Source organism: Acyrthosiphon pisum, chromosome X (genome assembly GCF_005508785.2).
Source record: "Acyrthosiphon pisum isolate AL4f chromosome X, pea_aphid_22Mar2018_4r6ur, whole genome shotgun sequence".
Taxonomy (NCBI): domain Eukaryota; kingdom Metazoa; phylum Arthropoda; class Insecta; order Hemiptera; family Aphididae; genus Acyrthosiphon; species Acyrthosiphon pisum.
The window spans coordinates 18,792,496-18,806,786 of NC_042493.1; the positions used below are offsets into that span (position 1 = coordinate 18,792,496).

The window sequence follows — 14,291 nt, forward strand, 5'->3', positions numbered from 1 at the left end:
CTTAGTTAATGAAAAAAATACAAAATAATAAAATACATATTAAAAGTTAAAAAATTATTATTATAAATTATTTCGAAGTGGCGCAAATTAAAATTTTGATAAGATGAAAAATGTTGCAAATTACAATTAGGTACTAGTTACAAGATTACGCAGAATTAAATAATTCCCTTTTATCGAGTTTTATGTGGTGTAAATGACCAAAATTGATTTTTCGATGAGTAGTAAAGTTTTTATTTTATTTTTGGTTGTTTTTGGCGAAAATTACATCCCTTCTAAGAACAAATAACACAAACGATGTTTATATAAATCGTGTCTTCGAAATAAAATAAGCCACGGGCCACGGCCTATATGTTTGGAGTTTAACTGCAAGATTCATTGGCCAGATGTTGGCCATTAGTGTCGTTTAGCTCAGTCCGCGTAACATAAATATCATAGAATTGGAAAAAATATATCATCAAATAAAATATTTATTATAAAAAAAAAATATTTTTAACGGTTGTCGGCTTACTGGGCCGTTCAGAATGCTGTTTTATCGTGCCTTGATTATAAGTGTATAAATAATGGTGTTTAACTGAATTAAAATAAAATGTAATGTTATTTAAGATTAAAAAGTAATTTTATCAAATATTTTGCTGTTAAAAATTCAAGAAAACTAATTTAATCCATAAAATAAAAAAGTATCGAGTTTGTAAAAAATGTGCTATGTGATTAACCTCGTGTTGAACTGTACGTAATATTTAATCATATATTTTATTTTTTTAATTTCGATAAGATTAGCCTAAGCCCTAGATAACCGGGGCACCTTGGTTGCGTCTTGTAAAAAAGGTTTACACGAATTGCGTCCCACTATATATTGGTTAGGTAGTAGAGTTTTATTTCATTTTAATGGGTTCTCCATGGTGTGTTAATTATCCAGTTAATTATAAGGTAGCCTGGGCTCTGATATTATGTTTCGATAATAATATAAATTACGACAATGATGGATTTTGTTAACGATCCCTGATCGATAAGCAATAATAAGCAAGTTTGTTTATTATCATCGTGAACAATAAAACACAACCACTATTCTACCTACACTATATCGGTAAAGCTTTGTATTATATTTATATGTGTATAGCATTTAGTTTCGCAATGTTCTTGATTTACCAAGCTGATATAAAATACTTGATTAGGTACAGTATTTACTGTTAATAATTGTTGACTTTAGTATATCTTTTACTGCAGTTCAGTCATCGTTCGTTACTTTTTCGTAAACCTATGTGAGCTGTGATAACTGTTGTTTTAAAATAGAAGTGCAAGATATTATAAGTGAAAAACAAAAACATTTGAAAATAATTGATAAGTATAATAAGTTCTGTTTTTACAAATGTTTGGCTAATAATATTCAACGTTGGAATTTTTTTGATTGATATTTTGATTATTAACATTATTATTTATTATTATAATTATTATTATCATCATTTATTTATTATACTATATGAACTATATTTATTTTGACTGGATCTAAGTGGTTTAACTTTTTTGATTGACATTTTGGTTATTAACATTATTATTATTATTTATTTATTTTATTATGGACTATATTGATTTTGACTAGATCTAAGTGATTTAACGTATTTGATAAACAATTTTTTGATTGACATTTTGATTATTATTATTTATTTATTTTTGTTAGTTATTTAAGAACCCTTGATTAAAATACATGAATTACGTCCTGGATTTTTTGGGACGCAATTTGTATATACCTTTTTTACGGGCCGCAATTCGTGGGCTCTCTAGATAACTCCCAAGGTAACTTTGTATTACATGTTCAGTTATAACATATTCTTAAATATACAAGTACAACAATGTGAAAACAAAAATAAAACGTTCAATTTTAAAATCTACATAATTGTTGGTACAAAAACCAATTATCATGTATATTCACTTAAATTGAGATTTGTTAAAAATTTTAAGTTTTGATTATTATTATTCTTGAATTATAATCGAAGGAATCACAATCGGTTTCGTATTAAAAACGGTTACCCAATGTCGTAAAGTTCACTGTAAACTTTCGACTGTTCTGCAACCCTTCGGTAGTTTTTCTTTACGCTTGACAAAACCATGAGAGAATCGATAAATCATCTCTTCAATGTAACTACCAGTATTATAATTTGATTTTTAAAATTTAAATATATTTTTTTTTTATAGAATGGGTAAAATAGTTGGTTTTTGACTTTTGTTAATTTAAAAATAACATTATTGATGTTATAAAGCTGTTTTTCATGTTATATAACTGAATTGTTGTGGTTTAGGAGTGAGATGTGGTAACGACAATATAATATAATATAGATGGCTGTGTTTTCTACCGTTTTTATGTAATGAATAGATCTGAATAGTATTTGGTTTTTAAAATAATAAGGGGCGTTATAGATTAGACGAAGGGTTTTCGGCTGAAATATTTAGATTTCCTTGCAGAACAACACTTTTGCATCCTGAATCCATTATGCATTATTCATTATGCATCCACCACCAAAATTTGTGTAAAAATTATATTTACAAATTGGTTATTTTGAATTTGAGCAAAAAGAATTTAAAAGTACAATTTTAAATTTAAAATTTTTGATATTAAAAAAATAAATATGTTTTAATATGGATTAGAACAAAGTTAAATAATTCGTCTGGTTTTTCAGTTATACTCTATATTTCCATAGATAGGTAGGTATTTAGTTTTTTGTGGACTGGGCGTTTGTATATACCTAATTAAATTTTGGAATTTACCTATTTCTTAATGAAAAAGTAATGTGCTCGACATAGGCGCAAATAGGGAAAGGAGTTTTAGGGGCTAAGCCCTCCTAAAAATGCCCATAGCCCCCCCAAACATTTCCTACATTTTGTTTTGAGCTTATTCAAAATTATCAAAATAAGGCTTTAGCAACCCCCCCCCCCCCCCAAATCCCAAACGATATTTGCGCCTATGGACTGCTCGAGATCATATACCAATCGCAGTCAGGTTGTAAATACGCCTGTGTAGATTTTTAGTGGCGATTAATGATTATCGTATCTTTATCTACCTACAAGCTACATTATGAATCTTCATGACCATAAATAATATTTTTCGTTTGCGTTTTGTTTTGTTTTTTACTAACTAGGTTGTTTTGGTTATTATTTTAACTAGCTTAATAACATCCCATCGCTCATAAAATATTAAACGACGACAATTGTTCAGCAAACGTTCATACATGTATAAGTCATTATAACATTTGATTGGTAAACAAATTATAAAACCAACAAAGATATCATATGTACGCCTATACATAATACATAATATTGTACCGCACCTACTCGACAATATCATTGAAACCGTACACCGATGTTTACTTTTTTTACATGCCTTATATTTGCGTTATTTCATTCATTGGACAAATATTAATGCACATCCAGTCCGCTTTTCGGACGGTATTGAATGTCATTATTTACTTTATCTGTAAGCTGCGTTCGTTCCAAAAACAAAAACCATTATACTACCTATATAGCAGCTGTATATACGACCTATCGCATTTGTTTTCGAATACTCTGTACCTAATATTAATGCATTTTTAAACGATTAATTAATATTGACGCGTATACATATTATTGTATAAAGGGCAGAATGAAAATAAATGGATAGTCATTTTTGTTCATTGGACCACGTATAATAAATTTGTTTTTTTCTTTAATTTAAAAACCTCATATTTCATAATATTATCAGCTTGGGTGAAAATTTATAAAAAACAAGTTAGGAAAAATGCATCACCCTTCAAGCGTGATAGATCTCTAACGGTTTCTAGAAGTTAAGAAAGAAAACATTGTATACCTAATAATTACATTAAATTAATAATAATTAAAATGTATAATCTTTTATTTAATAAGTAACTTTATCTTTACGCTATCATTGAGTAATAAAAAAAAGTACTACTAAAGTAATTAGTAAATATAACTGTTTTATTTATCAATATATAAATATTGCCTACTTACAAGTGACAATCATGGAAATGAAAATATCGTAACCAGAATTAACCACCGATTTCATTGTGAAATCCTTGTTACACTAGTAATAAATAATATGCTTAATACCATTGTGCCGCTGTTATTATGGTGCTGAATGCCTCAATGGTGCCACAATGGTTAAATCCATAATTTTATGGTAGAATTTTACATGCGATTTCTCAGTAATAATAATATAATACGATATTTGAACTATAGGATTGTAAGTCAGATAAGTTATATAGTTATTGTATTTTCTTTTGTATTTTATTTATTGCTCAAAACCTGATACTGATTTATTTGTATTTATTTTTAATTTATTTTTCCCAACCCTTCAAATAATATAAATATAAATTCTGGTGAAAAAGATTTAAGGCTGAACCTTTTTCAGATAAAATACATCAAAAGATCAGTGTTACATAGATCATTCCAGCTTTAGACCTTAAATCAATAAGTTAAAACTTAAAATACGAAGTAAAATAAAGTAACTAAATCAAATAGTATTATTATTGTTCTACCATTATGTATTGCCCACAAAATACTCATAATAGGCGATGGGTCACTCGATTTTTATCATAGGTTTATGCATTTAAATTCTATGATTATGATTAGGATTTCACATTGAATTTTCTGGTGGTAGGTATAATCAAGCCTGGGCAAGTTAACTATTTTTTTTTTTTAACTCGTTAAGTTAAGTTAATATGGAAAAATCCTACAATGATATTTTTGGTACAGTTTTAGAATAAAGAAATATGTATATATTGTATAGATATTAGGTATACTATTGTTATTATTACATGGTGGTATTTCTTCCCACACATATGACTGTGGTTAACTTATTGAAAGCAAATAATAATAGAATATAATGACTATAAAATATAATGGAATCGACTTTAATCGAATACCAATAAAATGAAATGCGCGAAAGCATTCAAAATATTTAAATTATTGAACTCACAGGTATCGTTTGTTTTCGTAGACGTCTGACAAGCCCAACACGTGCGGGTGGTCTATGAGTTTCATTATAGCAATCTCCCTTTCCACCTGGAACCGAAAAAAAGCAAATATTAATATTTCAATATGCTTAACTTCGAAAAAACTTAAACAATATAATATATAGTTAGGATATTAGTATAATATCTGTTGGCTCTACGACGCACGTCCGAAAATTTCAAGTTTATTAAAACTAAAAAACCAAAATCGATTTGTACTTAACATATCGAGTTTTCTTTAATTTTTTTTTTTGTTTTAGGATTATTTTGTTAAGTTCTGGAAATGTTTACTTTTGTCTCCAAATACCAACCATATCCAATTTTCTACCAGAAACCACTCTCAAAGTTTAAAAAAGTTGTAAAAAATATTCCTCTGATCAGAATCTAAAAAATCTGGATACATAATTGCAGTAAAGATGACTGAAGTTTTTATACATAGATTTTATACATTAGATTTTTTATCTAAATAGCATATAGGTAAACTATGCCAACAGATATTGAATACTTTATAGATACGATATTTTTCTATTACCTAGTCTAATATGAAGCTTATTATAAGCTTTAATTTACTTAATTAATTAAATTATTATTTTAGTCTTTTTGACTTTTTTTTTGTTTTTAATAAATTACTTATTTCAAAAATATGCGCATTGTTGTATATTTTTTATTATAATTTCTCCTATATTTTTTTTAAATTTCCAACTACAAAACCACAGATATAAATACAAATCTTTAAATTTAGAATTTTTAATTATACAATGTAAATAGTCATGGTAGCTGTAATTATATTTGTTGTATATTATAATTTAAAAATAATTGGACGTTGTGGTTTTTTAATATAATTTGTGCTCTTTGTGTGATTTTTAGCAATTTTTTGATTTGTTTAGAATCTTATTACGGATTTCTACAACATTATAACATTAAGTAATAAACCATAAATATCAACTATCAATCAACACAATATTACCATAGACAAAAGCATTATGTTCACATTTTTATAAATCAACTAATAAATGAGAAAGGTATCTCTGCAATAATATAAAAAGCCTTCCCTGCAGCTTAAGCCATCGTATGATCTACCCTTTATATCCACCCCAGACAATAGCGCGTATTATTATAACAACTAACAAAAATATCAATAAATACGATATAGCGTTATATGTTTTATGACGTGTACCTACATGTGTTATGAATTATATATATATATAGGTAGGTACCTGCATCATGCATTAATATCATTAAAATGTGTACCAATATATCTGTTATAATATAATTATAAGACAGGTCAAGTCGTTTACAGCGAAGGCTGATTAAATATGAAAACTACCCCTCAAATTTACTTGTTTCCGGTGTTGTTTTTCTTATTGTACGGTCAGTGCTTATCACAATAAGTACTACAAACACCTCGGTTGAACACGTAACCTCTATGGTCCTATATAAGCCGTATGAACTTTGAACGCATCTATCTCATATGACTTTAGGTATTTACGTTTGAATACATCGTATGTTAGGACCAAGGTTAGAATATATACGTATTACAGAGTTGAACTCAAATACCCAGGGATAAAAATGATATACGCCCATTCTCATTGAAATTACCTGAGGTGCAACTTAAATATTTCATTTTAATATGAGATATACCATTAAAAAAGGAGATTACTTAGCTCTCGGTTACATTTCATATTTGCATATTATCTACTACAGTGCTTAATATACACAAAATAATCTAACAACGAATACAAGAGCGCCTGCAAAATACAATTCCACTTGGGGCAAGATTAAAATCCAATGGCCAAGTATAAGTATTAGTATATTTTGGTATTATATAATACGTACCTATCTCTATTCTAATATAGCGTACCTACTACATCATTGTTACACTTTTTAATTTGAGAAATATTTTAAAAACTAATAAACTATATGATATGGCATATCATTAAATTACTCGTACAGTCGACCAAATTTTTATTTTTTTAGTGGGCGGGGGAGGGGGAAAAACGGAACTTTTAGTGTGGTAACCCTTGCAACGAAAAATTCTTTACGCGTATTGTATTCATAAAAAGGTAATTTTTGTTATGTTCATTAGTTAATATTAAAAAAAATGTAATTACCTAGCTTATATTAGTTATTCATTATGTTATATTTTAGAGATTTTCAATTATGATCGTTAAAATGATTTCCATTTGACTATTGATGTATAGATTACACCCGAAATAGTGTTGAGAAAATATTACGCCCTGGAACGAATCCCCCGCACGGTTTCCATCCTCGCGGACAAATGCTTTTGTATTTAAGACAGTTAATCGTTTGATGTTGATCCTCTTATGGTGGTCTTCGCGGTCGTGGAAAGATGGAAAACAATACAGTAGTTCAACCCGGGTGTACCGGAAATGGTTACATTTACATAAGTCACCGTCAGCTTTGTATTTATATTATACGTCTCGTGAATCGAAACACGAGGAAGAAGATACTTCAAAACAAATTAAATACGATGTACGCGTGTGGGTGCTTATGTGTGGGTGTGTCGACCGTGTTATTATTACGCACTATATAGTAAACATCGTACCTGCATGGAAATAAATATAAATTATTATGTTCCGGGAAATTATACGTCGGAGCTGGTGCTTTGTAAAACAATCAAAGTTACTTTGTTGCCGCCGGTTGACAAAACTTCAATGGGCTTTTCGCGGTTACCATAATAATCAAACATAGATTAATTAATTAGTAGACAAAATATCGTAATACCACGATTCTCAGAAAACCTTCCGGTGGTATAAACAATAAACCTTCCAAGAATATAATATCGCCGGCATTTCGTGTTCCTCTTGCGCGACGCAAATGTAAATGATATCCGGAAATAGCACGCACGCGCATACGACGCTTTGATCATTATTATTATTATTATTGGTATTATTATTATTACATGGTTTTAACCACAGACACGAACCGAGTTATTAAATATTAATAATATAATACTACGACCACGCGAAACGATGTTTCGGCGGTGGCGTATACATCGCAGATATGAGCAATTAGAGGGTGCAGCGACTGCTGTTTTTCCGATAATATTATTTTGTTTTCGGCAATTAAGACGGTACGAATTGCGAGGTCACGAAAAATAAAATATCGTACAAATAATAGCATAGACGTTTTACTTGGAGCAAACAATTAAAAGAGTTTCTGACTAGAGATGATTATTATAACTATATATAGGTAACAGCTGCAGCAGACTACTTCAATATTATTACCGTCCATATTTCTTCAGAATTTATTGCACACAATTAAGTATACCTCAATAGTTTATAAGAGCTTAATAATAACATAGTATTATCATAAAGCTAGGCGGAAAGCTCTAAGCTTATTATTTGCCGTGTGTGTGAAATGAGTACAGAAACGAAAAAGTGAGAGACGATTAAAATTTAATAAAAGAACTAATAATATAAAATAAATATACTAGCTCAGCTGTATAGTGTAAATTTTGAGCGTACCTCATCATTCATTACTAGGTCACTTTAACGAACGTGAATTTGATTTGAATTCAATGATAAATCGTCGACAGCTTCAAAAGCTTAGATATAGTAAAAAGTAGGTTACCACAATGCTGTACAGTAGGTGAACCTATCGTCATTGAGAAGTATCTGTAAATAGTTGTGTGTGGTTTAATTTATTGTAATTCAAATGATGCATACGAAAAACGGTTCTGATCGAAGACGGTATGTCAGCCTATATTACTATACCTAAGTATATTTTATCATATATTTTATGGTAATTTATTTTACTATTATAGTAATAATATAATATGGTAGGTAGAATTGATTTTTCATTGACATTTTTAGAAACAAAAAATCAAATATTTCGAATGCCTATAACTAGCTCAAAATGGGATTTCAATTAGGTATTTTATGAAACTGTTAAGTATCTATAGTTATTTGTTTTTGAATTACAACAAAATATTGATTTTAACAAAAACTGGTTTTTAAAAATTTGAATCTAGATCCAACTAGATTCAACTTGTTACCAGAAACCACCTCCAACGTTTAAAATGTATTCATTTTTACTGCTCTAAAAGGTAATGACGGACCTGCACTACGCTCATAAGGTATGAAATTGTGACAATGGACTTTCGAAATATTTTTAGGTATTGTAAGAAAAACTTACGATGAACTTTGTATTACATTTCAAAACTTATTGAATTTTTTTGTTGCTAATTTTGGGATCTCAGTGAATTACTTATATTTGGTAAACATTTTTTTTCATTCTTATGTAATGACCGAATAAAATAATATGGTTTCATAATAATTACTCAAAGAAGGAGATCTTCCATTCTCCAAATCAGATCAATAGATGGACAAATGCATGCAATTATAAGATTTGCTATACATTTTTCAATAAGTAAAACTTATTATATCAAATATCATTTGTCTCTTAACTTCTTAAAAAATCCAATTACTTACATTGAAAATGGACGTAGAGTATATATCTCAAAAAATGTGAAAAAGAATTTAAAAGTAGTACCTAACGCAGAACGAGGGATTGCCCTCGAATGGATATGAAATATTTTAATTCAATTTTATCAAATTACGAAGAGAATATCATTTTCAAGTAGCTAATGGAAAGTTATCGTCAAAGATTTCCAAACTCAAATAAATCTACTCAAGTTTGTAATTTTATTTTTCATCTATATAATGTTTAACTGACGTATTACGTGTTACTACCTACAATGACACAATGTCTATTATATAACTTTGAAATTTTTAATTTTAACCACCTAATATTAAAACTTATCTGGCTGCCTTAAAAAATCATTTTAAATGTTTCAATGTTGTATAGTTTTATCCAGGTATGACATATTATTATAAAAAATGGCGGATTGACATATTTATTATATTTAAGTTTGAAATTATAGTTGTGCCCTAATAAAATATATACCTATAATATATATTATATAATAGTAACAACTAGGTAGATATAGTATTGTATCATATTATTATTATGATAATTATAAAATTAATTCACAGTTTATTTAGGTACCTAAAATAAATGTAGCGTTAAATGACGCTAGCTATCTCCTTTTTATGGGTTTGACTTCATACATTTTCATGAGACTTTAAAAAATATTAAGACTAAAATATATTTAATTAATACCAAACTATATGCACAGTATTTTTACAAGTGCCCTGATGTCCCATTACGATATTATGTTGTAGGTTAAATTATAAAATTATTTCGTTTATCCAATTAGAACATATTAACGCATTTGTGGGATTTTAGAGCAAAACACTTAAATTGAAAGAGGTTAATTTTGAGAAAATGTCACGTATTTTTTAATAAATTTGTTATTGTTTTTTGTAATTTGATGTTCAAAATGTTTGTTTTTACTTTTGTAAACCGTTATTAAGCTTTTTTGTTAGTATAGTAGCTAAATTTAAGAGAAAATTAAGAGTACACATATAAAATTGCTAAATAACCAATCTCATACTAATTTGTATAGTAAATTAAAGTATGTTTTTATATTTCATTTTACAATAGAAAATATAAGTATGTTATCGTTAAAAACTATCTATATCGAATACATAGAAGTTAGTATAGTAGGTATACTATAGTTGAGATATAACGAATTTACTGAGAAGTTCACTTTTTTTTGTTCCAATTATTTGGGATTTTCTAAGTATCCATTTAATACGAACAATTTTCAATCCCGACAAATCATAATCATTGCTCCAATTCATTTTTCAATTTACTAAAGATACGTCTTATTAATGGAACAACATATTTGGCCCTTCGTAGATAGGCATAAAAAGTTAAGTTTGTTTTTTTCGAAAAAAAATAACAATAATATTAAATCTAATTGCTTGCTCGCAGAAAATCTAAAACGACCGGTAACTTTTTTAAAAGTTTGTTTTCTTAGTGCATATTGTACAGAATTTCAAAATAAAGTTTTTTTTCTCGATGTTCTAGTACTTTTAATATTCTGCAAACCGATTTCCTATACACCTTTTAGATCTTGAGTAAACTTTCCAATGGAGTGGTTTTTAAATATTTTTTTCTTAGGACGATTTGAAGAAGATTCCATTTAACCATCAACATTGATCGTGTTATTGTTGAAAAAAAAAATTCATCTATTTGTTACTTTAAACTTACGCCCAAAATAGAAAATTCCCTCTGCTTTTAATATTTATAATTAAATAATAATTTTGAAAAACTTAAGATAATTAGAAAACAATGGAAATATTTATGTTTATGAAACACAAACTTTTGAGAAGATTGATTTCGTTTTTTTACTATAGTTCAAAATATATAATCCACAGGCCACAGCAATTGAAATTCCACTATTCCTCTATTATTAATATTATAATTTCCTATAAACGGTGACAATTCAAAAACATTTAAGCTAATTTAAAGCTATTCATACACTTTAAATGTTATATATTATTTGATTTTTTCAGATTATGTAATAAAATAAAAATATGGAAAGTATATTTGGACATTTTTTTTATTAACATCCAAAGTTCAAATTTTGACGAAATTGGATATTCAAACCTACAAACAAAAATAAATTATTGCTTGTCTTGTTAAAACAAGAAATGTTCGTATACAGACATACAGATATCATATTACATTTTCGCTGAATGAAATACATAAAACATTATATAATTTATTAATTTTTGATTGATTTTGTTGACTAAAGACAATAAATATTTCTCAGAATCAGTTGGCGTAGGTACCTATGTCTTATATATCACGAGTTGTTCAATTTCTGCAGAGGAGTTTAACAAACAAAGAATTTCCTCTACAGTAATGCATATCAAACCTGATTATTAATAAAACATATTTCTAGAAACACAGAAAAGTATAATCATTACAGTAAAAAATTGCAAATTTAAGCGTACAAATATAATAGTCACTGTAACAGCATAATATATCAAACTTGCAAATGTGAAACGGAGGCATAACATATTATTTTAATTAAGGGTAGGCAACCTAATAAGGTAGGTAGGTAGGTATAGTAAACGATGCAATATATTATCGTTTTGAAAATGATATATTAAATTCCGCATTTTCTATTTTATTTGAAACTGATTAATAAATTAATTGTACCGGTTCATCAATAGAACATCCGCTTAATATGGCGAAAATAATTAAAAATTAATTAAGTGAAGCACTAGACAGAGTAATGTTGTATCAAATCTAGCCCCTGCGGTTTTTAAGTATTACATACAGTGCAATATTTACCTAACAAACAGTGTACATATTATATATTAGTTTCGAAATTGAATCACGGCCCGTTGTATACTTTATATTTTAATTATAAATTTTTTTCGCTAAATAGTAAATTAAAAAAATATAAACTGTTTATGTATCCCTTTTGTATAGACCTTTGCATCTCTTGCCATTTTCTGCGGTTCAAATTTCATTATAAATATAATATAATTTTATAAACAAAACAGTTCACATTCACCGGGACGCTTAGGTAGGTTATTATAGGTACTTGGGTTGTATTATGGAAATAATATTATAACGAGGGATAGAGTTTGAGGAGGATGGGGTTGGGAGGTCGGCTGATCCACAATTTTTCCTCAATATTATGTAACCTTATTCAGAATATTTTAATTTAAAAAAAAACGGAGAAGACACTCTGCTGTATATATTAGTAAGTACCTATATAGACTGAGAAAATCGATTTTTAGTTAATGACACTAAAGAATGTTCAATATCCAAAGGTGCAAATATTGGTGGCTGGGAGGGCTAAGCCCCGTTGACTGCTGTAGTCCCCAATTTTTGTAACGACATATTTGTGTGAATAACTTTATTCAATAATAAAAATACTTAAGTTGAAATATCGTTCAAATTTAACTGATGATCGTATCAGAGCTGATCAATGCAACCAGCCGCAAGGTCTTGAAAAACTAACTAAAAAAAGAGACACGGTAAAAATACTTCAACCCAAAAATATTGTATACAATTTTTTTATGTTCTATACTCGTATTTATTTGTTATACATGTATTCATTTATTTGCTCTATTAAAACATTTTTATAAATGTATACAAAAAAAAAAATCTAAATATTAATAAGTAATGTTTTGTTTTTGTAAATAACGCACGAACCGCAAGTTGGCTATCACTGATATAGAGTTTACCTTATCATGGAAGTCACTGTTACAAATGTGTTAAATTTTAAAAATAAAATATCATTACACACACAAAAAAAAATTTTAATTGGATACGGCCTCTATTTTTTAGGATATTTTTAAATGTACTTGTAAAGTAGTTTATTCTTCTATTACTAATGTAGTATAAGAATTAATTTTTATTGAAAATGTCAATACTAAAATATTTATAAAAAATTAGGATACAATATATCCAAATATTTAAAAAATAGTATTGTGTGTGGAAAAAAATATACCTACGTAATAGTGAGAAATTTAAGTTCTTGCGATTAATATTTTTTGGATTACCACAAAATAACTAAATTTGTTTTGGGGAAAATCGTTTAAATCCATTCATTTTTTTTCTTCATTATTTAGAAATCTACTTAGAATCTTATACCCCGAATTACTAATAAGTTCTAGATCCGATTTGCTACTAGAAACATTTCTATTTTAGCCTCAATATTCAATAGTATAAATTGTTCAATACATTTTCTTTAGAGGCAAAAACTAGGGATCAAAATTTCCGAAAAAAAATGGTTTTTGACGAAATAAACTGGTTTTTTTCCTGAAAAAATTGAAAAATTGAATGAAAAATATGGTTTTTTTTTCTAAAGAACTAAAAAAGTAATGTATAGTGGAAACAATCTAATAAATAATGATAGTTGATAATCATATTATTACATACATAATATTATATATACCATACCTAACTTAGAGTCTGTAGTGGATAAATCTAGAGGATTCTATACTTGATTTATGAATAATTATAATTTGTAATATTAACAACTAAAATACCAACTATTAAGTATTTACTAATTAGTTATTTCTTATTATTTATTGATATTATTTTATATTATATTATTTTAGTATATTTTATTACCAACTCACTAAGTTCGAAAATATAAAAACTATCAAATAGTTACTAGTCATCACTCACCACTTACCACTCACCAGTCACTGTAATATAAATAATAAACCTATCGGCCAGTTACTATATACCTTATTAGTAATTAGTTATTACAAATATAAATAGACAATATATTATAAGTATACAATTTTTAAAATTTAAAAATACAGGTGATTTATTTTCGGGGAATTACACTCTCCCGCATAAATACAAATTTGATATGGAACTACGTTATTT

At 27.6% G+C, this 14,291-nt stretch overlaps 1 protein-coding gene across 4 annotated transcripts in view; it reads right to left on the reverse strand.

The window, feature by feature from the left end:
* The window catches only part of LOC100164789 (serine/threonine-protein kinase BRSK2), a 129,052-nt gene that overhangs the window by 64,023 nt on the left and 50,738 nt on the right, over positions 1-14,291 (reverse strand). For all 4 annotated transcript variants that reach the window (XM_029491964.1, XM_029492029.1, XM_029491978.1 and 1 more), the window contains exon 3: positions 4,964-5,049. In XM_029491964.1, coding sequence (XP_029347824.1) covers positions 4,964-5,049 — 86 coding nt within the window. The remainder of the gene's footprint in view (positions 1-4,963; positions 5,050-14,291) is intronic.